The sequence below is a fragment of the Ranitomeya imitator genome, chromosome 10, assembly GCF_032444005.1.
Source record: "Ranitomeya imitator isolate aRanImi1 chromosome 10, aRanImi1.pri, whole genome shotgun sequence".
Taxonomy (NCBI): Eukaryota; Metazoa; Chordata; class Amphibia; order Anura; family Dendrobatidae; genus Ranitomeya; species Ranitomeya imitator.
Genome location: NC_091291.1, coordinates 97,931,193 through 97,957,881, shown reverse-complemented (window position 1 = coordinate 97,957,881; position 26,689 = coordinate 97,931,193). Strand labels below are relative to the sequence as shown.

The 26,689-nt window shown below is 45.2% G+C and overlaps 1 protein-coding gene across 10 annotated transcripts in view; it reads left to right on the top strand.

Annotated features, from left to right (window-relative positions):
• CAMTA1 (calmodulin binding transcription activator 1) overlaps nucleotides 1-26,689 on the top strand; it is a 2,164,810-nt gene that overhangs the window by 1,978,540 nt on the left and 159,581 nt on the right. The window contains exon 1 of one of the 10 annotated variants that reach the window (XM_069742032.1): nucleotides 14,142-14,764. The exons of 8 other annotated variants lie outside the window; for them this stretch is intronic. In XM_069742032.1, the coding sequence (XP_069598133.1) occupies nucleotides 14,746-14,764 (19 nt within the window). In that variant the 5' untranslated portion in view covers nucleotides 14,142-14,745. Of the gene's footprint in view, nucleotides 1-14,141; nucleotides 14,765-26,689 lie in introns of those variants that run through there. One more of the 10 variants, XM_069742033.1, reaches the window with a different exon arrangement.

Genomic DNA, 26,689 nt, shown 5'->3' with positions numbered 1-26,689 from the left:
ATGCTCCGGACTGCACAGACCGCAGACATGCGCACCTGAACACAGAGGTGGTGCCAACAATGGGGAAAGAAGTTCTAGCAAGATCTAATCACTAAGGTACATCAGAAAATACAAATCACACAATAATCATGATAATACAAGACAAATATTTGGAATAAAGTGCATATGAGCAATAAAGTGACATGATAATAGCATGTAATATATACAATAATTGTACAATAAAAAAATAAATACAATGAAAGATATACGAAAAAAGTGCTAAATAATGAACAAAGATTTTTTGTGAAACTATAAAATCGTGACATTATTATAAGTGTTCCACATGAATTGATTAGTTTGACTAGAATCTCCCAGAACGGTCCAGTAGATCTCAATTACATCACAGTTCATCAATGTATATATACTAAAAATTAAACTAAAAAAGAAGGAAAAAATATATATTAGTCCAAAATAAAACAATAAGACACACAAAAAAACACACAAAACCATACAAAAAATGTGAGACGGGGATATCAAATCATAGGTAGGAACTAAAGCTCAACTGCTCATTGAGACCTACCGGTGCCATCGTGTCAAGTGTCACGATCCACCGGCAATCTCTCTGAGCAAGTACGCGCCCCATAGTAGGACTGCAATTCTATGACAGATACAATACAATACAATCAGCAGCCATTCAACAAATGACAGCCATTGAACATTAATTCAATTGACAATAAAAGTCAACATTCATTCTCACTCTAGCTCATCTCCCTGGGTCTCGATAATTAAGAATAAATGCTGTGTTGTCACATCCATTTTAATACCTACTACACATTATGGTACTAATGGCTTAAAGGGAACCTGTCACCAGATTTTGCCAGCTAATCTGAGAGAAGCATAATATAGGAGAAGAGACCCTGATTCCAGCACTTACTGGGCTGCTTGCTGTAGTTTTTTTTATAAAATCAATGATTTATCAGCAGGAGATTATCACTAGAGTAGAAGTAAACCTGCTGCCATGTAGTCCTTCATATTTAAAAGCTCTGTAATACCCCGTCCCTACCATTGATTGGCAGCTTTCTGTGTACACTATGCATAGGTAGAAAGCTGTCAATCAATGGTGTGGGTGGGATTATACAGGGCACAGCATTCAGAGAACTGCTAGATCAGCAGCAGATAAAACTGGTTTTATAAAAAATGACAGCACAGCAGCCCAATAAGTGAATCATCACTAGAATCAGGGTCTCTGCACCTATATGATGCTTCTCTGGTGTCAGATTCCCTTTAATATTTAAGGGATTCTATAGGGTTACGCACGGATAGCCTTTTATTACGATAGGTTGTCAATTAATAATCAGCAGCGCCCCAAGACCCTAAAGATCAACAGAACAAAGCCCTGCTTCAATGTTTTTTCCTGGACACAGCTTTGTACCCACAGATGCAACTATGCCTCGACCCTATTAAAGAGAACCTGTCAGGTCCCTTGTGCCCTCCAATCCAGCAGCATTCCCCTCTGTATCACTAAACTCCCTCCCTAACTAGCTCTGTATAACATAATTCAGTTAAATAAATGCTTTCATAAATCATTTATAACCTCCGCTTTCCCTATGCTAATGAGAGCTATGACTAGTCAATGGTGTGTTAGTTGCCCAGACTAGTCAGCCCTAATGTTATCATGCCCCTGTGGGCGTGATAACATACTTTGCACAAGCCGTGTCATCGCCAGTCACTGCAAATCTGATCTATCAGTCTTAAGTCACGGGTAAAATCTGTAAAATATGTACTCAGTGAGTATAGATTTTCCCATTCCTGATATAGGAGATAACAGTTGGTGCTTATAAAGTTCTATGGAGAGGAGGGAGCTAGAGACACATACAAACGTGCTATAAGTTCCTCTGAAATGACAGTTACAGTTCTCCATAGAACCTTATAAGCACCAACGGCCATCTCCTATCTCAGTAAAAGTCTGTATTCACTGAAGACTGATTTTACCCTTGAATTGAGAATTTTGAGAATGAAAAGACATTTGTCCATCCAGTTCAGCCTATATTCCATCATAATAAATACCCAGATCTACGTCCTTCTACAGAACCTAATAATTGTATGATACAATATTGTTCTGCTCCAGGAAGACATCCAGGCCTCTCTTGAACCCCTCGACTGAGTTCGCCATCACCACCTCCTCAGGCAAGCAATTCCAGATTCTCACTGCCCTAACAGTAAAGAATCCTCTTCTATGTTGGTGGAAAAACCTTCTCTCCTCCAGACGCAAAGAATGCCCCCTTGTGCCCGTCACCTTCCTTGGTATAAACAGATCCTCAGCGAGATATTTGTATTGTCCCCTTATATACTTATACATGGTTATTAGATCGCCCCTCAGTCGTCTTTTTTCTAGACTAAATAATCCTAATTTCGCTAATCTATCTGGGTATTGTAGTTCTCCCATCCCCTTTATTAATTTTGTTGCCCTCCTTTGTACTCTCTCTAGTTCCATTATATCCTTCCTGAGCACCGGTGCCCAAAACTGGACACAGTACTCCATGTGCGGTCTAACTAGGGATTTGTACAGAGGCAGTATAATGCTCTCATCATGTGTATCCAGACCTCTCTTAATGCACCCCATGATCCTGTTTGCCTTGGCAGCTGCTGCCTGGCACTGGCTGCTCCAGGTAAGTTTATCATTAACTAGGATCCCCAAGTCCTTCTCCCTGTCAGATTTACCCAGTGGTTTCCCGTTCAGTGTGTAATGGTGATATTGATTCCCTCTTCCCATGTGTATAACCTTACATTTATCATTGTTAAACCTCATCTGCCACCTTTCAGCCCAAGTTTCCAACTTATCCAGATCCATCTGTAGCAGAATACTATCTTCTCTTGTATTAACTGCTTTACATAGTTTTGTATCATCTGCAAATATCGATATTTTACTGTGTAAACCTTCTACCAGATCATTAATGAATATGTTGAAGAGAACAGGTCCCAATACTGACCCCTGCGGTACCCCACTGGTCACAGCGACCCAGTTAGAGACTATACCATTTATAACCACCCTCTGCTTTCTATCACTAAGCCAGTTAATAACCCATTTACACACATTTTCCCTCAGACCAAGCATTCTCATTTTGTGTACCAACCTCTTGTGCGGCACGGTATCAAATGCTTTGGAAAAATCGAGATATACCACGTCCAATGACTCACCGTGGTCCAGCCTATAGCTTACCTCTTCATAAAAACTGATTAGATTGGTTTGACAGGAGCGATTTCTCATAAACCCATGCTGATATGGAGTTAAACAGTTATTCTCATTGAGATAATCCAGAATAACATCCCTCAGAAACCCTTCAAATATTTTACCAACAATAGAGGTTAGACTTACTGGCCTATAATTTCCAGGGTCACTTTTAGAGCCCTTTTTGAATATTGGCACCACATTTGCTATGCGCCAGTCCTGCGGAACAGACCCTGTCGCTATAGAGTCACTAAAAATAAGAAATAATGGTTTATCTATTACATTACTTAGTTCTCTTAGTACTCGTGGGTGTATGCCATCCGGACCCGGAGATTTATCTATTTTAATCTTATTTAGCCGGTTTCGCACCTCTTCTTGGGTTAGATTGGTGACCCTTAATATAGGGTTTTCATTGTTTCTTGGGATTTCACCTAGCATTTCATTTTCCACCGTGAATACCGTGGAGAAGAAGGTGTTTAATATGTTAGCTTTTTCCTCGTCATCTACAACCATTCTTTCCTCACTATTTTTTAAGGGGCCTACATTTTCAGTTTTTATTCTTTTACTATTGATATAGTTGAAGAACAGTTTGGGATTAGTTTTACTCTCCTTAGCAATGTGCTTCTCTGTTTCCTTTTTGGCAGCTTTAATTAGTTTTTTAGATAAAGTATTTTTCTCCCTATAGTTTTTTAGAGCTTCAATGGTGCCATCCTGCTTTAGTAGTGCAAATGCTTTCTTTTTACTGTTAATTGCCTGTCTTACTTCTTTGTTTAGCCACATTGGGTTTTTCCTATTTCTAGTCCTTTTATTCCCACAAGGTATAAACCGCTTACACTGCCTATTTAGGATGTTCTTAAACATTTCCCATTTATTATCTGTATTCTCATTTCTGAGGATATTGTCCCAGTCTATCAGATTAAGGGCATCTCTAAGCTGTTCAAACTTTGCCTTCCTAAATTACTCCAATGGAAAAAGTAGGAAAAATCTCACAACAGTACTCACGACAGACAACATCACTCCCAATTAACTGGACTTTATTTTATACTAGCTGAAGAACTTGTCGTTGCCTGGGCATAGTAACTAACTGTGGTTAGATATAGCATCTCACTCCTCTTATTTTCCCATCACGCCTCTCATTTTCCCCCTCACATCTCTCATTTTCCCCCTCACATCTCTCATTTTCCCCCTTACTCCTCTCATTTTCCCCCTAAGGCCGGCCTCACACTAGCGTGTTTTATGGACGTAAAAGAGGTGCTGAAAATACGGATTGCATACGGTACAATGCTTCTCTATGCCCCAGCTCCTATCAGCCGTATTTTACTTATCCGTATTATACGGTCTTCTACGGCCGTAGAAAATCACAGCATGCTGCGTTTGTCACCGTATTGCGCAAAAAATACGCCAATGAAAGTCTATGGGGGCGAGAAAAATATGGATTACACACGGACCAGCAGTGTGAATTGTGAGAAATACGCAGCGGTGTTAGAGAGAAAATCCGGCAATTCAGTGCGGTGTACAGTAAAATCACACTGACAGGTTAGAATAGAATAGCTAAGATAAATGTCTACACATAGAATAGGTGTATATATATATCTACTATATGATTGTCTAAGGGTCACTTCCGTCTGTCTGTCCTTCTGTCACGGTTATTCATTCGCTGATTGGTCTCGCCAGCTGCCTGTCATGGCTGCCGCGACCAATCAGCAATGGGCACAGTCTGGAAGAAAATGGCCGCTCATTACTCCCCGCAGTCAGTGTCCCCGGCGCTCCACTCCATACTCCCCGCAGTCAGTGTCCCCGGCGCTCCACTCCATACTCCCCGCAGTCAGTGTCCCTGGCGCTCCACTCCATACTCCCCGCAGTCAGTGTCCCTGGCGCTCCACTCCATACTCCCCGCAGTCAGTGTCCCTGGCGCTCCACTCCATACTCCCCGCAGTCAGTGTCTCCGGCGCTCCGCTCCATATTCCCCGCAGTGTCCCCGGCGCTCCGCTCCATACTCCCCGCAGTCAGTGTCCCCGGCGCTCCGCTCCATACTCCCCGCAGTCAGTGTCCCCGGCGCTCCACTCCATACTCCCCGCAGTCAGTGTCCCTGGCGCTCCACTCCATACTCCCCGCAGTCAGTGTCCCTGGCGCTCCACTCCATACTCCCCGCAGTCAGTGTCCCCGGCGCTCCGCTCCATATTCCCCGCAGTGTCCCCAGCGCTCCGCTCCATACTCCCCGCAGTCAGTGTCCCCGGCGCTCCGCTCCATACTCCCCTCAGTCAGTGTCCCCGGCGCTCCGCTCCATATTCCCCGCAGTGTCCCCGGCGCTCCGCTCCATATTCCCTGCAGTGTCCCCGGCGCTCCGCTCCATACTCCCCGCAGTCAGTGTCCCTGGCGCTCCACTCCATACTCCCCTCAGTCAGTGTCCCCGGCGCTCCGCTCCATATTCCCCGCAGTGTCCCCGGCGCTCCGCTCCATACTCCCCGCAGTCAGTGTCCCCGGCGCTCCGCTCCATACTCCCCGCAGTCAGTGTCCCCGGCGCTCCGCTCCATATTTCCCGCAGTGTCCCCGGCGCTCCACTCCATACTCCCCGCAGTCAGTGTCCCTGGCGCTCCACTCCATACTCCCCGCAGTCAGTGTCCCTGGCGCTCCACTCCATACTCCCCGCAGTCAGTGTCCCCGGCGCTCCGCTCCATATTCCCCGCAGTGTCCCCGGCGCTCCGCTCCATACTCCCCGCAGTCAGTGTCCCCGGCGCTCCGCTCCATACTCCCCTCAGTCAGTGTCCCCGGCGCTCCGCTCCATACTCCCCGCAGTGTCCCCGGCGCTCAGCTCCATGCTCCCGGCAGTCACTGTCCCCGGCGCCCGCTCCATACTCCCCTCCGGTCACCGCTAACATAGGGTTAATGCTGGCGGTAACGGACCGCGTTATGCCGCGGGTAACGCACTCCGTTACTGCCGCTATTAACCCTGTGTGTCCCCAACCTTTTACTATTGATGCTGCCTATGCGGCATCAATAGTAAAAAAAGTAATGTTAAAAATAGTTAAAAAAAAAAAACCTGCTATACTCACCCTCCGTTGTCCACCCGCGCCTGCCGCCATCTTCCTTTCCCAGCGATGCATTGCGAAATTACCCAGAAGACCTAGCAGTCTTGCGAGACCGCTAAGTCATCTGGGTAATTTCGCAAAGCATCCTGGGAACGGAAGATGGCGGCAGCCGCGCGCCCATTGGCACAGCGCCGTTGGATCCCAGGAGGCGGAGAGACGGGACGCTGAGGAGCTGCGACCAGAATGGTGAGAATGTTAAACTACAAGGGGCCCTCGGATCGTTAGGTGAGTATGTTTATTTTTTATTTTTTAACCTGTGACATACATGGCTGGGCAATATACTACGTGGCTGGGCAATATACTACGTGGCTGGGCAATATACTACGTGGCTGGGCAATATACTACGTGGCTGGGCAATATATTACCACACTGGGCAATATACTACGTGGCTGGGCAAAACTCGTTGTTTTGGCTTATAAATACTGAGGTAAAATACTGACCAAATACTGAACGTGTGAATGTGGCCAGCAGCACGTCACTCTTCCCTATACACAGCCTCATACTGCAGCAGCACCGCACTTCTCTCATTTTCCCCCCTGACTTCTCTCATTTTCCCCCTCACATCTCTCTCCATGAGGCTTCTCCCTTTCCCTTGACGCCATGCCTCACAGGAGCATCTCCATTCTAGACACGGCGGAGCTAGGCCTGTGCCTGCTATGTGGAGTGGGCGTGGCTTTGTGAAGTGGGCGTGGCTCGATGAATATACACACACTCAACTTTATATATTAGATTTATATATTTTACATTTATATATTTTATATTTATAGATTTTTTTTATTTTTACATTTGTGTGTTTACAAAATCTTCCAGGAACATTCCATTTTCAAACTTTTCCCTGGGGTCTGTACAGTCAGGCAAACCTATGTGGGAGACGTCCTGGCAGCCATATTGCTCATAGCCTATCCTTCCCGGCAACAGATAACACTAACATACGGCTGGAGAATGGAAATTTTAACAGTTCAATGTCAAGCGGACACTCTGGGATACAGTTTAGAGGGAATGTTCGGATTGTGGCGGGTAATGTACGCGCCTGCGGAAAGCGTCATGTCTCTTCCCAAGGTTACAGCGACGCTCCCATGCACTCCGCATAGTAAACTGTGGAACGTCTACACTAACGGCAGATAATTTATAGGGCATCGGACAGGCTTAAATAAGCCAGCGCAGGGAGAAGCGTACACATATTGATTGGTTATTCTTAGTAGCGCACACATTCAGTGGCACTAGATTCATTTTATCTCTTGTGTGTGGAACTTAATGGAAGGAGAATCCCCTTGGCATTCAGAACACTGGCACCTCATCATACAGTGACAGCCATCTATGGGTTTCTGCGATGTCTGTGCCAAAGGACAATGGTTGAGGTGACTTTTAATGCCGTTATTATCATCATACTACATTATAGTATAAGTATATAATAGGTGCTTTACCATAAAGGGTCAGAAAAAAACAAGCAACTTGTAGGATGGGATCATGCTCAGAGGACCACTGGCACGCCACAAGAAATCAGTGGAGATCCTTAAAATGGGCCCCCACTTGGGCTGCATGGGGTTTGCAACTTAGGACAAATATCCAAGTAGTGTTGTTTCTCCTTGCGGAGACTGACATGCTAAGCATGCCGAGGTGAGGAGACTTAGAGCCGCGATGCTCCTCTGGGAAATATGCAAATTGTCTCTTCAGAGAGGAAGAGGACTAGAACTCTAGCGCCCCCTATTGGAAGTAGCGATTCTAACAGTCAATGTCGACCCTTTAACGAGCCTTGTCACATGACTTAGGATAATAGCCAAACCAGAATCTCAATTTGCAAACTTAGGACAGAAAATATATACACTTTCCACAACCTATTCCCTGCACCCTAAAGATGCAACTTCCCTGGAAAAGCAGGAGCAGAACTTACCAGGGTTTGGCAGCGTATCATTTTAGGAATAATCAGGTGATTTACCAAGGTCCGTCAGATTCCTGGTAGATCAGATGGGTGGCTGTTTGACTGGACCACCTAAAGACGTGTGCATTTAGGACATTCTAGCCCTTCTTGGATCTTAGCACTGCATATAACAAAACCAAATGGGATCATTTTCCTTTTCAGAGGACTAAATCACAGCATACCCGTGCATTACCTTATATTCATATTGGACTCGGCCATGCAACTCTATGAGTGAGTGGAAATCGTCAGACTGCACTCGGATGACATCTGAATGCAGTCCAAATTCCGCAGAGTGGCAGAATGGAGAAGATGGAGAATTTTTTTTTTTCATCTTCTCCTCATCCTAGAGAATCGGATCACACTATGATCACGATCTGATCAGAGTCTGATTAGAGTGTGATTTACACAGTATGGATGAGAGAATATATGCACTCATGTAACACTAGCGTTAAATATCGCCATTAATTTCACAGCGCTTTACAGACATCGTCATAACTGTTCCCATTGGGACTAACAATCTAAATTCCCTATCGGTATGTATTTGGAGGATGGGAGGAAACCCCCAAACACAAGGAGAACATACAAACTCCTTTCAGATATTGCCCTTGGACACCAGCACTAAAAAAGCAACAGTGCTAACCACTGAGCCACCGTGCTGGCCACAGTAAGTGTATATATATAATTTATATAAATAATAAAATATATAGTAGAACACAGGTGTAGTTATAGGGGTGCTGGAACAGGGGACCAAAAAATAGATACCAGCGTTAGAAATGGCATCTAGGTAAGGTCCCTGCTACATATTTTACCCCAGGGCCTCAAGGCTTCAAGCTTTGTCTTTGCAATACATGTCAACAATTTGCAGAAGCTTGGAAAAATCTATACCCCGAGCCGTATGGACCAATAGGTGAGAGTGAGGATAGGCTATATTTAAGACATAGCATATGCTATGAAGATAAGATAAAGGAGTTATGCATCCAAGGTTGACCAGAGTAAATGAAATGTTCTACTTTTAAAAGTTAACTATTTACTTGCCTTAAAGTCAACATCCACTATTTGCCAAATGGTGCACCAGAGCTTCCTCATTTGCATACAAATGAAAAGTCATTTTCTCAGGCTCTGTACCAGTAACAGGTACAATGCCAGTATGGTTGGAATAGTGGCTGAGTCCCCCAACATGGTATAACTTGCTTAAAATGCATTTTAGTGGTGACACTATCTTTATGGCTGTGTGCCCACGATCAGTTTTTGGGGAGTTTTTGACCCTGCGTATTTTCGCTGCATCGGTTCCAACAGAGATCTCGTGCCCACTCTGTTTTTTGTCTTTCTTTACTCAGTGAAAACTGAGCTGCGGTGCATGTTTGAAATATGCAACACGTCAATTTCTCTCTCTTAGGGGTACACTGAGTTTTATGTGCCGATTTTTCCAATAGACTTGCATTAGATATGTAAAATCCACAGGCAAAGCATAAACATGCATTTTTAGTGCGTTTCCACAGCAGAAACGCACTGAAACGCACTGAAACGCACATGACTGTATCAATAAAGTTTTGTCAATGCCAAATAGCAGGAAGTATCAAAAACAAAGCAACTTTATTTAAAACTTGGCATATTAACAAGAGACGCAGTATCAAAAACGCAATAAAAACTTATGTAAGAAAAATGCACCTGAAAAAAACTATGAAAAAAATGCAAGTAACCTAATTTACATATTAGGTGCAGAAAATCTGCAACATCAAAAACTCAAAAAAGCTCATCGTGGGAATGTAGTCTTAAAGGGAATCTGTCAGCAGGTTTTTACTACCTCATCTGAAAGCAGCATTGTGTAGACAAAAAGGTCCGGAATCCAGCGTTGTGTCACTTAGTTTACTGGGTGCAGCCGGTCTGACACAATTAGAGCTTTTAGATTTTGCAAAACAGCTGAAAAGCTGACCCTGCCCATAGTACAGCTGACCCAGCCCACACTACAGCTGACCCAGCCCACACCAGGCTCTTTAAGTACATAGTATAAAACCTTCAGTCTAAGTAAACTACAGCACACAGCTGGTCATGTGACACCTTGTTGAATTCAGTGTTTTAACCTCTACATCATGCTGTCCTCAAGTTACATAGCAAAAACCTCCTTACAAATTCCCTTTAAGGAACTCCTCAGGCAAAACTAATACATTATGTTATGTCTAAGATGTGAAGACAGTGGCGTATGTGTCATGCTTCTGGCCTCGGAAAAGTTGCGACAGAGACTTACTAAGCTAAACGCACCAAAATTCTGGCTCAATTTGCCCCAGAAATCCCGTTTATTATGATTTTGACCATTTTCACATCTCTCTTGACAATGCAGCATGGACTAGTGGAAGCGTAAATGTAACAACATGTATCGAAATAGTACCAAGATTTTGGTGCAAATTACTGGCATAAAGTTAGGCAGCTAATAGTGTAAGAAAAATGTCTAAAGATGCTCACATGTTATCATACGGTATTAACCACTGTGATAAATTTTGGACATTTTAACACAATGTACTTTACCCTCTCCAAAACTTAGACCGTTTTACTAAATCTGCCCCACCATCCTTCAAGGGCCACCATCTAAAAAGTCATGCCAGCACACTTTAAATTATCAATGCTGAACAGAGAAGCACACAGTTACAGTATATACTTGGTGGACATTGAAATGCAACATTTTTAACCCTTTTTTTTTGTAAATATTTTGGCAATAAATTCTCAATTTTTCACTTGAAAGTTGAGCTCCCGTTTAAAAGCCTAATGCATTTTATTCAACCAATCCCACCAGATAAATCTTCTTTCCCCGACGCTTGCATTACTATTATCAGTCCAGAGTGTTCTAAATATACTTAAGCTTCAAATTCTTGTGAGCCGCTCACTGTCCCTGCGCCTCTATCACTTACATAGTTTCCAGATGATTAAAGACTCGTGTGGTCCGTCACTTTTCAGTTGGTCCTGAGTCCATGAGTCACAGTGTCATAGCAGTATAAATAGCTGGCTACATAAGGACTAATTATAACCACTGAGCCATGCAATATAGTATATGGCATACTCCATTGTACTCAGATTGGTGCCCTGTTTGGTTTTTCAATAGACACTTTATTTTCTCTTCTAAAAGATGGCTGTAATCATTGGATTTTTACAATATACCAGTGCCAATGGCAATGCTTGACATTCCTCAAATATTTTTTTTTCGGAAGAAGCAACAATTTGGCAGGTTGGATTGCAACTTATTAGATCCTATTGTTTCTACGACCAATAAGGAACCTTTGTTGCAGCTTATTTCCTCCCGAGTAAGTGATATGCCGATACTATATGCAGTGCCTTGCAAAAGTATTCGGCCCCCTGGAACTTTTCAACCTTTTCCCACATATCATGCTTCAAACATAAAGATACCAAATGTAAATTTTTTGGTGAAGAATCAACAACAAGTGGAACACAATTGTGAAGTTGAACGAAAGTTATTGGTTATTTTACATTTTTGTGGAAATTCAAAAACTGAGAAGTGGGGCGTGCAATATTATTCGGCCCCTTTAACTTAATACTTTGTTGCGCCACCTTTTGCTGCGATTACAGCTGCAGTCGCTTGGGGTATGTCTCTATCAGTTTTGTACATCGAGAGACTGAAATTCCTGCCCAATCTTCCTTGGCAAACAGCTGGAGCTCAGTGAGGTTTGATGGAGATCGTTTGTGAACAGCAGTTTTCAGATCTTTCCACAGATTCTCGATTGGATTGAGGTCTGGTCTTTGACTTGGCCATTCTAACACCTGGATACGTTTATTTGTGAACCATTCTATTGTAGATTTTGTTTTATGTTTGGGATCATTGTCTTGTTGGAAGACGAATCTCCGTCCCAGTCTCAGGTCTTTTGCAGACTCCAACAGGTTTTCTTCAAGAATGGTCCTGTATTTGGCTCCATCCATCTTACCATCAATTTTAACCATCTTCTCTGTCCCTGCTGAAGAAAAGCAGGCCCAAATCATGATGCCACCACCATGTTTGACAGTGGGGATGGTGTGTTCAGGGTGATGAGCTGTGTTGCCTTTACGCCAAACATATTGTTTGGCATTGTTGCCAAAAAGGTCGATTTTGGTTTCATCTGACCGAACCACCTTCTTCCACATGTTTGGTGTGTCTCCCAGGTGGCTTGTTGCATACTTTAAAAGACACTTTCTATGGATATCTTTGAGAAATGGTTTTCTTCTTGCCACACTTCCATAAAGGCCAGATTTGTGCAGTGTACGACTGATTGTTGTTCTATGGACAGACTGTCCCACCTCAGCTGTAGATCTCTGCAGTTCATCCAGAGTGATCATGGGCCTCTTGGCTGCATCTCTGATCAGTCTTCTTGTTTGAGATGAAAGTTTAGAGGGACGGCCGGGTCTTGGTAGATTTGCAGTGGTATGATACTCCTTCCATTTCAATATGATCGCTTGCACAGTGCTCCTTGGGATGTTTAAAGTTTTGGAAATCATTTTGTATCCAAAACTTCTCCACAACAGTATCACGGACCTGCCTGTTGTGTTCCTTGGTCTCCATGATGCTCTCTGTGCTTCAAACAGAACCCTGAGACTATCACAGAGCAGGTGCATTTATACGGAGACTTGATTACACACAGGTGGATTATATTTATCATCATTAGACATTTAGGACAACAGTGGATCATTCAAAGATCCACAATGAACTTCTGGAGTGAGTTTGCTGCACTGAAAGTAAAGGGGCCGAATAATATTGCACGCCCCACTTTTCAGTTTTTGATTTTCCACAAAAAATTTAAAATAACCAATAAATTTCGTCCAACTTCACAATTGTGTTCCACTTGTTGATTCTTCACCAAAAATTTACATTTGGTATCTTTATGCTTGAAGCATGATATGAGGGAAAAGGTTGAAAAGTTCCAGGGGGACGAATACTTTCGCGAGGCACTGTATCCTATAATGCATTGGCCAACACCTCTCTATAGGCGGATACCTCTAGAAGGTCTAGTCCATTTGCAATGATGTATGGTTCCCATTGTGGCCACCACATCTGATTGTGTGGACCCAGCCTAAGAGGTTGTCGGACTTAAAAATAATAATTATGTTATTTATATAGCGCCAACATATTATAATTAAAAGCACAACCCCATCCTAAAAGAGTGGAAGATAGAGTGTTTCTTGCTTCTGAAAGCCCTGATAGGCTGTGTGTACGAGGCTGACCTCCATCATGAAGAGGTTTTACCGCCACAGCTATAGCATACCACTGGGACCCCTTAGGGCTAGGACAAAGAAGCAGCACTCATAAAGCAAAGTGCTCCTGTGTAGCTCTCTGGGTCACAATGCCTGATACTGCCAGAACTCTGCTTCTCTAATATAATACCTAACGTGCCATATAAATACAAAAAGGAGGTTTCCTCCAGAATAAATCTCCTTCCTAGCCGCATCCTTTAGCAGGCAGTAGTTGTGGACTGGAAAGAAGTAAAGCGGAGACGATCAGGAGCCGGTACTTCTTTGTGTTGGGTTCAGCACAGATGGGGAGGGGTAATCCTCACCCCTGCAGTGTGTGGGAAGCCCAGATAGCATTGCAGATCAAAAACTGCTAGGTTGTGGCAATGTGTGTGGATGCCAGCGCAAAGTGGGTACACCACACTGCATCTTAAATTTGCTGCATAGTTGCAATCACAAGTAAAGAAATAAATACCCTGGGGGATGGGGGGGGGGGGGGGGTCACTATACCAAGACCGATCTCTATCATCAATGCCCAGAATAATCTAGTAATGATAAAAGAAGAGGTGCTGCAGCATCCAGTGACTGTTGTGCTGTCTGTAATCCATATTTAGAGTCTGCAGAGGTCCAGCACTGATCTCATGCATAAGGGGGTCTGCAGAGGAGGGGGTCTCTGCTGTGACACCCCTGCCCACTCTGTCTCTGGCTGCCTGTTTTCAGTCTCTGCCTGTTCTGGTGTGCTAACAGTACAGCTGCCTGCCTTGATTTGTCATAATGCAGAGAGGAGAGAAAAGGGGAGCTTGTTCTGCAGCATTGCAGGTACGGAGGCACCAAAAGGACAAAAGAAGCCTGCTTTCTCCAGCAATCCAAGGGGAGGCAGAGGGAGGCAGAGGTGGCCCCTCCTCACAGAGGCAGACAGTTGTCATCTGAGGGCAAACAAAGCAGAGGCGTCCTCAGTTCAGCACCACCACAGTGGACAGCTCCAGGAGACCTGCATTCTTGGAAAGTCAACCCTTGGAGTTTCTTAGAGGCAACTTAGGAGGGGAGGGAGAGGTCTGCTAGGGGGGAACCAGAGTGAACCATCCCCTAAAAGCCCAGAGCTGTAGCCCCACTCCACTGTGGACCCACTCTCCAGCCAGCAAGTTGCAGAGGAGCAGAGCTCTGTTTACCTCCACACGTGTTTCCTTTAAATACTTTATTCCAGGAGTTTAGAGGAACAGGGAAAGACATACAGCTAACAACTGTCAGACCCCCAAACTTATAATGACCAGGCTTGGCCAGGAGTGAGCTTTCCAAGAGTGGACTTGTTCTAAGCTGGAAAGTCAATGGAGAGTGAACTGGAAGGTAGAGGACATTTCTTCTGGGCTGGGGGATTTGTGTTTCTTTGTGTTGTCTTGTGTTGTGTCACCGTGTAAATGTTTATTGAATTATTGCCATATATTTACTGTTCTGTGAGCTGCCACGATGACCACCGGAGTTGGCTCTCCATCTATAATGCAGACTTTGAAAAGTTGACGATGTTAGAAGTCGTAGCCGTACCATGAATTCCTTTTTTTTGTTTTGTCCTAAGGAATCGTATGCCCTGATATATTGTATACTTGTAAGAAGCTCTTACAATGCGGTTCTCTTAAAAACTCTCAAGCTATTTGGTGTCCAGCACCTTAAGGGTCATTCGCCTTCTTCTTTTTTTTTTACAGTAAGGAATGATAAGCCCTGTTAAATATAGATCACTGTTTCCATGCAGGTTGGTCAACTTCACAAGATAGAGTTAAACATTAAAACCAGGAGCGATAGACTTGGGAAAGTGAAGATGATGGCAAGTCTTTTGTTTCCCATTCACTGCAGCTGAGGGGGTGTAACTGAGACCCTCTAGTAAACAAACCCCTGCAGACGATGGGAGACAATGAATACACTCATCATATAGAATTGATACGTGTCGCCTGTATATGAAGACCATCACTCAAGCTTATAGATTAGTGATTGGAACGCGCTAAATAATTCAGCATACAAATTGCTGTAAAATAGGGGCAGTAGCACTTTGTGGAGTTAAATACACCGTGCAATCACTAACCCTGGGGACTGCTACAAATAATCTATTAATGGGACTTTTGTAAGATAAGGTCAGTCCCCCATTGGCGGGATAATCTTAATGTTGTAGTATAATATAATGGGGGGGTCAATATTTAATTAATTTATGGAAGTTTTTTTCTGTACAGTTACAATGGCATCATACTTCAGGGTCACCTAAACCACTCACTAACATGTCTCAGGTTCCTGTTCCATGGGAGAAGTTTGTGTTTAAATACAGGATGTTTAAAATAGTCACATTCCAAAAGATCACAATGAAAAAAGTCAGATCTGTTTGAAACAGGAAACCGTAAATCTTTCCTCAACCATTTAATTTCAGTTTAATCACCGAATTGTTCTTTGTCTGCCTTGTGAATGTGTATGTATATATATATATGTATTGAGATGTTGCGGAGCTGAGTTTGACAGATACCGCAGACCTAAGTTTGCCACTTTGTACGACTCCGTTGTTTTCCAATAGGAATGTAGGGCAACCTACTGCACTATCCTAGTTCGGGAAAACGACGCAGCCCCCACAAAACTTCAATGGCACGTTCAGCTCTGCTACATCCCTGCGTATTTCTGTAATGATGGCTATACACTAGAAAAAGCAGGAGCTGCCGCTTTAATCACAGGGACCGTTGCTCCGCAGTGATCATTGTAGTGATCTTTCAGCATTGACTATGTGTTCAGGAAAATGTTAGGGATCCAAATTGCTGCATTATCTCGGCGTTCATTCATTGCAAGCGTGGTGATGTCACATTATTCCTCCACACTGACACATGGAGGTGCAGGGGTTGCAGTGTATAATTATGTGTGTATGTTTATGTGTCTATTTGTATATGTCCGTGCGTATGTGTTTATGTATACATGTGTATCTATATATATATATATATATGTATATATATGCATTTGTTTATTTGTTTTGTAGTGTCTATATATATATATACAGATATAGAGAGAGCATATATATATATATGTACAGTATATATCCATATATATATAAAGAGAACATACATACTGTACATACGCATACGTGTGTCTGAGTGTGTGTAGTGTGTGTATATGTATATATATGTATATACTGTATGTGTTTGTATATATATATAGTTATATTTAGATATGTACAGTATATATATGTCTGTGCGGATGTTTCGTGTGTGTGTGTACACTCATGCACTGCATCCACCTCTTGTTCATTGGCTTGCATGGATTTGTGAATGGAAATGCAGAAATCATGCGCTCTCTAGAACCGTGTTGCAGTCATTGACTTTTTTCTTGAATGGAAAGGGTTGAACTTGCCACACATGCAGCACAAAGAAAATTAGGAAGCGCCCCCCCCCCCCCCCCCAAGATCGCTGTGCGGCACAAGACACATACACACTACACACAAAATGTTCACATAGAAGTATTCTATTTTGCTAAAATCCAAAATATTTAAGGCGCTGAAACCTGGCGGGAAAGCAGCGGGTGCAGGGACTTGTTGCCTGGCATTGATGTGTGCTCTATGGTGCTCATGTATCATTGATGACATGATTTATTAGATATTATCATTACATACAAATGTAGCAGTTTTTTTGAGTTTGTCAATTGCTTTTTCAAAGTTCTGCTGTTAGTGCACAGTAGATTAATCTGCAGTCCTATGTAACGCAACGTATTACGATACCATGAGTAATTACGCCAAATGTTTTCATTAGCTCTGCTGCTTTTGGGCATTCATTTATTAGGAAACCTAGGAAGTTTGTATTGGATGAATACAGTAAGGACAGGCTTTGTGTATATCATATACTCAAGATTGCAAATGGTTATAGGAAGGAATATTTAAGATGAGGCTGCAGAGTTGAGTTTGCTAAATGCTGTAGAGCTGAGTTGGCTAAATGTAGCAGAGCTAAGTTGGTCAGCTGTTTTAGAGCTGATTTTGCTGGCTGTAGCAGGAATGAGTATGTCGGTTGCAGTGGAGCTGGGTTTGTTAGATGTAGCAGAGCCGATCTGTCACTCAGCACGTTACTTTATGATATGACCATGTATTGGCTGCTGCATTACTGTTGCAATGCACGCACAGAGTTGCATTGTGATTTCAGCCCTGCTTCCAAGTTTGCAGCAGGTGTGAGTGAGATCAGTGTGAGCAGCCATATAGCCATATTCTACTTTGGGACTCTTTGAAATTGACATACTGCAAGTAGGTGGAGCTTGTTCTATATGGACAGACCTATAGATCTCCAAAGCCCAATGTCCTATGTGAAGTCACCTGTTATTGTCCTGAAGCTGGAGCTATAGAACAAAGGAACAAAGAGCAGAAAGGGACGATTAACCATCTGGATGCTGCCTGGTAATGTAGATCACTTAAGCTGTGCAACTATTTACTAGCAATCCATTACTGCTCCTTGAAGGGGTTGTTATCCTGTAATCCCACATGGAATCTATGGCTACAATTGAAGCATATGATCCTAACATTCCATCAATATTTGATACCAAGTTTTGCTCATCACTTCTAGATATATTTAAAGAGATGACAACCTAATCTCTATCTGTTGAGCAGTTACATCTATTGTTACAAAGCTGAGCAGCTTCTATTATTGACTTCAGAAAAGGTGACACTTTGTCTTTTTAGCCTATGTAATATTTTATATCTGTATGATTCCCAGTCCATTAAAACTACATACAATTGGATGATATATAGATGTAGCAGAGCTGAATGTCCTGGTTAACTATCTCATGGTTATTACTGGCAGATGATCTGTACCTTTCTTTACAGTCTCTTGGAAAATCACTAATAAGAAATTGTAATATTACAGTGCATGGTGAACAATGGCAAATAAACTCTACCATATACTGTATGTAGCAGAGACAAATTTGTCATTTAATTCTTTGGTGCTGCAATCTTACTATTGGCCCAGATCCCAGATCTTGGATAAGGAAACCTATCCACTGAAGGGTTTCAGGTCCCTAAGTATCACCACTTTATGGTTCACTTCCAGCCAAGTCACAGATGTGCAGAGCTGTACCTAGGAGGTGTAGTGTGTTTCTAGGAATTGTGGAGTAATCAGAAGTACGAGGGAGGACACACAGAGAGGGGCGAAAATCTGGAAACACAAATCAATATGTATCTGTCAACAGCTGGTTGCTGCAAGGATGTGAATGCACACCTTGTCTGAAGTTAGCGAGTCGATGTAGCAGAGCTGAATGTGTTCTGATAATGTCCCGTTAGTTCCCCTGGGTCACTCACTCACTCAACACCTTTACTTGCAATCTACAACACAGTAACAGAAATAGCAATGCTGTATATACAAAATCAGACTGGTCACATCTATTTCCAGGCAATATACAGATATGCTAGGATAATATGAGATTTAATGCTTGTGAGAATAGGTGAAGTAGTAGCAGAAGAAGACCTGGATCCTCCAGCAAACAGATCATCTAGCTAGATACAGTAAGTACCAGCGAGATTGCAGAGCATTGTACCAGTGAGACTGTGGAGCAGTAGTGTATCAGTGACACTGGAGAATTCTACCAGTGACTGTGGAAAATTGTACCAGTAAGGCCAGGTTCACACTGCGTTGCAGGCGTCCGTTAGACGGACTATGTTACACCGCGGCATAACGCGGTGTAACGCAGTCCGTTAACGCCGTCATTAGTTCCTATGGCGGACGCATCGCTAGCACACGCCCACAATGGGCATGTGCTAGGGATGTGCCGTCATTGAGTGACGGACCCTAGGACGTGGGCTGCAGCGTTTCCGGGTCCGTCACTGCTAGCGCAGATAGGGCATCTGCTAGCTCTATCTGCGCTAGCACGCTGACATAACGGCACTTGCGTTAACAGCAGCCCGTTAACGCATGTGTTGAACGGGCTGCTATTAACGCAATGTGAACCCAGCGTAAGAATGTGGAGCGGTGTACCAATGAGGCTGTGAAGCTGTGTACCGGTGAGAATGTGGAGTGGTGTCCCAATGAGACTGTGGAGAAATGTACCGGTGATACTGAGGAGAATTATACCAGTGAGACTGTGGAGTGTGTACCAATAAGTCTGAAGAATTGTATCAGTGAGACTTTGAAGAATTGTACTAGTGAGACTGTGGAGCATTATTCCAGTGACACCGTGGAGCAGTGTACTAGTGAGACTGTGGAGCATTATACCAGTGAGACTGTGGAGCAGTGTACCAGTGAGACTGTGGAGCTGTGTACCAGTGAGACTGTGGAGCATTATACCAGTGAGACTGTGGAGCTGTGTACCAGTGACACCGTGGAGCAGTGTACTAGTGAGACTGTGGAGCATTATACCAGTGAGACTGTGGAGCAGTGTACCAGTGAGACTGTGGAGCTGTATACCAGTGAGACTGTGGAGCTGTATACCAGTGAGACTGTGGAGCATTGTACCAGTGAGACTGTGGAGCAGTGTACCAGTGACACCGTGGAGCTGTGTACTAGTGAGACTGTGGAGCATTATACCAGTGAGACTGTGGAGCAGTGTACTAGTGAGACTGTGGAGCAGTGTACCAGTGGAACTGTGGAGCAGTGTACCAGTGAGACCGTGGAGCAGTGTACCAGTGAGACTGTGGAGCTGTGTACCAGTGAGACTGTGGAGCAGTGTACCAGTGAGACTGTGGAGCTGTGTACCAGTGAGACTGTGGAGCATTATACCAGTGAGACTGTGGAGCTGTGTACCAGTGAGACTGTGGAGCATTATACCAGTGAGACTGTGGAGCTGTGTACCAGTGAGACTGTGGAGCTGTGTACCAGTGAGACTGTGGAGCAGTGTACCAGTGAGACTGTGGAGCTGTGTACCAGTGAGACTGTGGAGCATTGTACCAGTGAGACTGTGGAGCTGTGTACCAGTGAGACTGTGGAGCATTATACCAGTGAGACTGTGGAGCTGTGTACCAGTGACACCGTGGAGCTGTGTACTAGTGAGACTGTGGAGCATTATACCAGTGAGACTGTGGAGCAGTGTACCAGTGAGACTGTGGAGCTGTGTACTAGTGAGACTGTGGAGCATTATACCAGTGAGACTGTGGAGCAGTGTACCAGTGAGACTGTGGAGCAGTGTACTAGTGAGACTGTGGAGCATTATACCAGTGAGACTGTGGAGCTGTGTACCAGTGAGACTGTGGAGCTGTATACCAGTGAGACTGTGGAGCTGTATACCAGTGAGACTGTGGAGCATTGTACCAGTGAGACTGTGGAGCAGTGTACCAGTGAGACTGTGGAGCATTATACCAGTGAGACTGTGGAGCAGTGTACTAGTGAGACTGTGGAGCAGTGTACCAGTGGAACTGTGGAGCAGTGTACCAGTGAGACCGTGGAGCAGTGTACCAGTGAGACTGTGGAGCTGTGTACCAGTGAGACTGTGGAGCAGTGTACCAGTGAGACTGTGGAGCTGTGTACCAGTGAGACTGTGGAGCATTATACCAGTGAGACTGTGGAGCTGTGTACCAGTGAGACTGTGGAGCATTATACCAGTGAGACTGTGGAGCTGTGTACCAGTGAGACTGTGGAGCTGTGTACCAGTGAGACTGTGGAGCAGTGTACCAGTGAGACTGTGGAGCTGTGTACCAGTGAGACTGTGGAGCATTGTACCAGTGAGACTGTGGAGCTGTGTACCAGTGAGACTGTGGAGCATTATACCAGTGAGACTGTGGAGCTGTGTACCAGTGACACCGTGGAGCTGTGTACTAGTGAGACTGTGGAGCATTATACCAGTGAGACTGTGGAGCAGTGTACCAGTGAGACTGTGGAGCAGTGTACTAGTGAGACTGTGGAGCATTATACCAGTGAGACTGTGGAGCTGTGTACCAGTGAGACTGTGGAGCTGTATACCAGTGAGACTGTGGAGCTGTATACCAGTGAGACTGTGGAGCATTGTACCAGTGAGACTGTGGAGCAGTGTACCAGTGAGACTGTGGAGCATTATACCAGTGAGACTGTGGAGCAGTGTACTAGTGAGACTGTGGAGCAGTGTACCAGTGGAACTGTGGAGCAGTGTACCAGTGAGACCGTGGAGCAGTGTACCAGTGAGACTGTGGAGCAGTGTACCAGTGAGACTGTGGAGCTGTGTACCAGTGAGACTGTGGAGCATTATACCAGTGAGACTGTGGAGCAGTGTACTAGTGAGACTGTGGAGCAGTGTACCAGTGAGACTGTGGAGCTGTATACCAGTGAGACTGTGGAGCATTATACCAGTGAGACTGTGGAGCTGTGTACCAGTGAGACTGTGGAGCATTATACCAGTGACACCGTGGAGCAGTGGAGCAGTGAGACTGTGGAGCTGTGTACTAGTGAGACTGTGGAGCTGTGTACCAGTGAGACTGTGGAGCTGTGTACCAGTGAGACTGTGGAGCTGTGTACCAGTGAGACTGTGGAGCTGTGTACCAGTGAGACTGTGGAGCTGTGTACCAGTGAGACTGTGGAGCTGTGTACCAGTGAGACTGTGGAGCTGTGTACCAGTGAGACTGTGGAGCTGTGTACCAGTGAGACTGTGGAGCAGTGTACCAGTGAGACTGTGGAGCTGTGTACCAGTGAGACTGTGGAGCATTGTACCAGTGAGACTGTGGAGCTGTGTACCAGTGAGACTGTGGAGCAGTGTACCAGTGAGACTGTGGAGCAGTGTACCAGTGAGACTGTGGAGCAGTGTACCAGTGAGACTGTGGAGCTGTGTACCAGTGAGACTGTGGAGCTGTGTACCAGTGAGACTGTGGAGCTGTGTACCAGTGAGACTGTGGAGCAGTGTACCAGTGAGACTGTGGAGCTGTGTACCAGTGAGACCGTGGAGCTGTGTACCAGTGAGACCGTGGAGCTGTGTACCAGTGAGACCGTGGAGCTGTGTACCAGTGAGACCGTGGAGCTGTGTACCAGTGAGACCGTAGAGCTGTGTACCAGTGAGACCGTGGAGCTGTGTACCAGTGAGACCGTGGAGCTGTGTACCAGTGAGACCGTGGAGCTGTGTACCAGTGAGACTGTGGAGCATTATACCAGTGAGACTGTGGAGCAGTGTACCAGTGAGACTGTGGAGCTGTGTACCAGTGAGACTGTGGAGCTGTGTACCAGTGAGACCATGGAGCTGTTTACCAGTGAGACCGTGGAGCTGTGTACCAGTGAGACCGTGGAGCTGTGTACTAGTGAGACTGTGGAGCAGTATAGCAGTGAGACTGTGGAGCTGTGTACCAGTGAGACCGTGGAGCGGTGTAACAGTGAGACTGTGGAGTGGTGTAACAGTGAGACTGTGGAGTGGTGTACCAGTGAGACTGTGGAATGGTGTACCACTGAGACTGTGGAGTGGTGTACCAGTGAGACCGTGGAGCTGTGTACCAGTGAGACTGTGGAATGGTGTACCACTGAGACTGTGGAGCAGTGTACCAGTGAGACTGTGGAGCTGTGTACCAGTGAGACTGTGGAGCAGTGTACCAGTGAGACTGTGGAGCTGTGTACCAGTGAGACTGTGGAGCAGTGTACCAGTGAGACTGTGGAGCAGTGTACCAGTGAGACTGTGGAGCTGTGTACCAGTGAGACTGTGGAGCTGTGTACCAGTGAGACTGTGGAGCTGTGTACCAGTGAGACTGTGGAGCAGTGTACCAGTGAGACTGTGGAGCTGTGTACCAGTGAGACTGTGGAGCAGTGTACCAGTGAGACTGTGGAGCTGTGTACCAGTGAGACTGTGGAGCAGTGTACCAGTGAGACTGTGGAGCTGTGTACCAGTGAGACTGTGGAGCATTGTACCAGTGAGACTGTGGAGCTGTGTACCAGTGAGACTGTGGAGCAGTGTACCAGTGAGACTGTGGAGCAGTGTACCAGTGAGACTGTGGAGCTGTGTACCAGTGAGACTGTGGAGCTGTGTACCAGTGAGACTGTGGAGCAGTGTACCAGTGAGACTGTGGAGCTGTGTACCAGTGAGACTGTGGAGCAGTGTACCAGTGAGACTGTGGAGCTGTGTACTAGTGAGACTGTGGAGCAGTGTACCAGTGAGACCGTGGAGCTGTGTACCAGTGAGACCGTGGAGCTGTGTACCAGTGAGACCGTGGAGCTGTGTACCAGTGAGACCGTGGAGCAGTGTACCAGTGAGACCGTGGAGCTGTGTACCAGTGAGACCGTGGAGCTGTGTACCAGTGAGACCGTGGAGCTGTGTACCAGTGAGACCGTGGAGCTGTGTACCAGTGAGACCGTGGAGCTGTGTACCAGTGAGACCGTAGAGCTGTGTACCAGTGAGACCGTGGAGCTGTGTACCAGTGAGACCGTGGAGCTGTGTACCAGTGAGACCGTGGAGCTGTGTACCAGTGAGACTGTGGAGCATTATACCAGTGGAACTGTGGAGCAGTGTACCAGTGAGACTGTGAAGCATTGTACCAGTGAGACTGTGGAGCAGTGTACCAGTGAGACTGTGGAGCTGTGTACCAGTGAGACTGTGGAGCTGTGTACCAGTGAGACCATGGAGCTGTGTACCAGTGAGACCGTGGAGCTGTGTACCAGTGAGACCGTGGAGCTGTGTACTAGTGAGACTGTGGAGCAGTATAGCAGTGAGACTGTGGAGCTGTGTACCAGTGAGACCGTGGAGTGGTGTAACAGTGAGACTGTGGAGTGGTGTAACAGTGAGACTGTGGAGTGGTGTACCAGTGAGACTGTGGAATGGTGTACCACTGAGACTGTGGAGTGGTGTACCAGTGAGACCGTGGAGCTGTGTACTAGTGAGACTGTGGAGCAGTATAGCAGTGAGACTGTGGAGCTGTGTACCAGTGAGACTGTGGAGTGGTGTAACAGTGAGACTGTGGAGTGGTGTACCAGTGAGACTGTGGAATGGTGTACCAGTGAGACTGTGGAATGGTGTACCACTGAGACTGTGGAGTGGTGTACCAGTGAGACTGTGGAGTGGTGTACCAGTGAGACTGTGGAGTGGTGTACCAGTGAGACTGTGGAATGGTGTACCAGTGAGACTGTGGAGTGGTGTACCAGTGAGACTGTGGAGTAGTGTACCAGTGAAGCCATCTACCAGTAAGGCTGTGGAACTGTGTACCAGTGAGACTGTGCAGCTGTATGTCGGTGTTACTTTGGAGATGTGAGCCAGTGACACTGTGGAGAGTGGACATAGCTATGTACTAGTCATGGAGCGATATACTAGTGATATTGGCCCTTTGTGCCAGTGAGATTGCGGAGCTATTTATCAGTGAGGCTGTGGAATTGTGGAGCTGTGTACCAGAGAGAGTGGAGCTATTTGCCAATATGGCTGTGAAACAGTGCTCCTGATAGACTATGTACCAGTGAGACCATTGACTATGAAACTGTGTAGCAGTGAGCCCATTGACTATGAAACTGTGTACCAGTGAGACCGTGGAATGTTTGAGCTGTGGACCAGTGAGACCGTGGAATGTTGGAGCTGTGGACCAGTGAGACCGTGGAATGTTGGAACTGTATAACAGTGAGACCGTGGAATGTTGGAGATGTGGACCAGTGAGACCGTGGAATGTTGGAACTGTATAACAGTGAGACCATGGAATGTTGGAGATGTGGACCAGTGAGACGATGGAATGTTGGAGCTGTGGACCAGTGAGACCGTGGAATGTTGGAACTGTATAACAGTGAGACCGTGGAATGTTGGAGATGTGGACCAGTGAGACCGTGGAATGTTGGAACTGTATAACAGTGAGACCATGGAATGTTGGAGATGTGGACCAGTGAGACGATGGAATGTTGGAGCTGTGGACCAGTGAGACCGTGGAATGTTGGAGCTGTGGACCAGTGAGACCGTGGAATGTTGGAGCTGTGGACCAGTGAGGCGATGGAATGTTGGAACTGTATAACAGTGAGACCGTGGAATGTTGGAGCAGTTGGCCAGTGAGACCGTGGAATGTTGGAACTGTATAACAGTGAGACCGTGGAATGTAAGAGCAGTTGGCCAGTGAGACCGTGGAATGTTGGAACTGTATAACAGTGAGACCGTGGAATGTAAGAGCAGTTGGCCAGTGAGACCGTGGAATGTTGGAACTGTATAACAGTGAGACCGTGGAATGTAAGAGCAGTTGGCCAGTGAGACCGTGGAATGTTGGAACTGTATAACAGTGAGACCGTGGAATGTAAGAGCAGTTGGCCAGTGAGACCATGGAATGTTGGAGCTGTGGACCAGTGAGACTGGAGCTGAGTACCACTAGGGCTGTGGAGCTGTGTAGCAGTAGGGCTAATGAGCTGCACGTTGGTAGCCATGTTGAGCTGAGCACCAGTGGGGCTGGGAAGCTGGTATGAAAGAATCTAAGGAACTGTGTAACATTGGGGCTTGTGAGTTTACAGGCATTTATACCTGTAGGGCGGCAGTGTCGTGTACCTCTAGGCCTTTTAGTAGAAATTCCCACCTTTGATTCTTGTATTATTTCATTTTCTCAGAAATAAGCCCTCAACAAATGGAAATCAATTTCACTGACTTATTTCCAATCCATAAATATTTTTCAAATGACAGATAATCCGTTATGCAACGAGCAGGACTTCAGCTGAGTGAGCGCTGATCAATAGGAGATTATATATTTTCTTCCAAGCAGAAAGTTCTTTCTTTTTGAGGAAATCTTCAGTCAATTCCTGGAAATAAAAAAGAAAATCATTTTAAAGCCTGTGATGCCTTTGTAGCCAATTATCTCCAATTAGCAGTGTCTTAATGGTGGGAGACAAAGAGCACAGATGATGTCATGACTCTGGTAATGAATGGGTCACATGACCTAGAGCGTAATTCTACCCTGCCCTGCTGCATTTTTGCCAAGAGAAAGGAGATCACCCCTCCCTGATGGAATTCTTCCCTCCCTGATTATCTGATCCCCCTATACTAACAGCTCAATAAAACCATGTTTACTGTCAATTTAGGGCCTGACTGCATTTTAAGACTGTTTCAAGGAAATGTATAAGAAAATGGAACCTCTCTCTGGAACCAATTTAATGTAGCTATTTTCATATATATTGTTACAATGGAGCCTTGGGTCAGCATTCACATGCCAATTTACCTTGTGCATCATTTCCTTGCTTCTATGTCCCTGCCTCTCATACTGGACATGAAGTTGATTATAACGTGCTATCACTGATTTATGGGATCAACGAGTCACTGGTTATGCATTCAAGGTATGGCAAGGTGGGCATCCAGTGACTATATTCATTAATTACAGCCATTATGGGGCAAAAAGCATTTAAAACCAATTGCAGAAATTTGAAAAAAAAAATAAAATAAAGTCGACACCTTAAA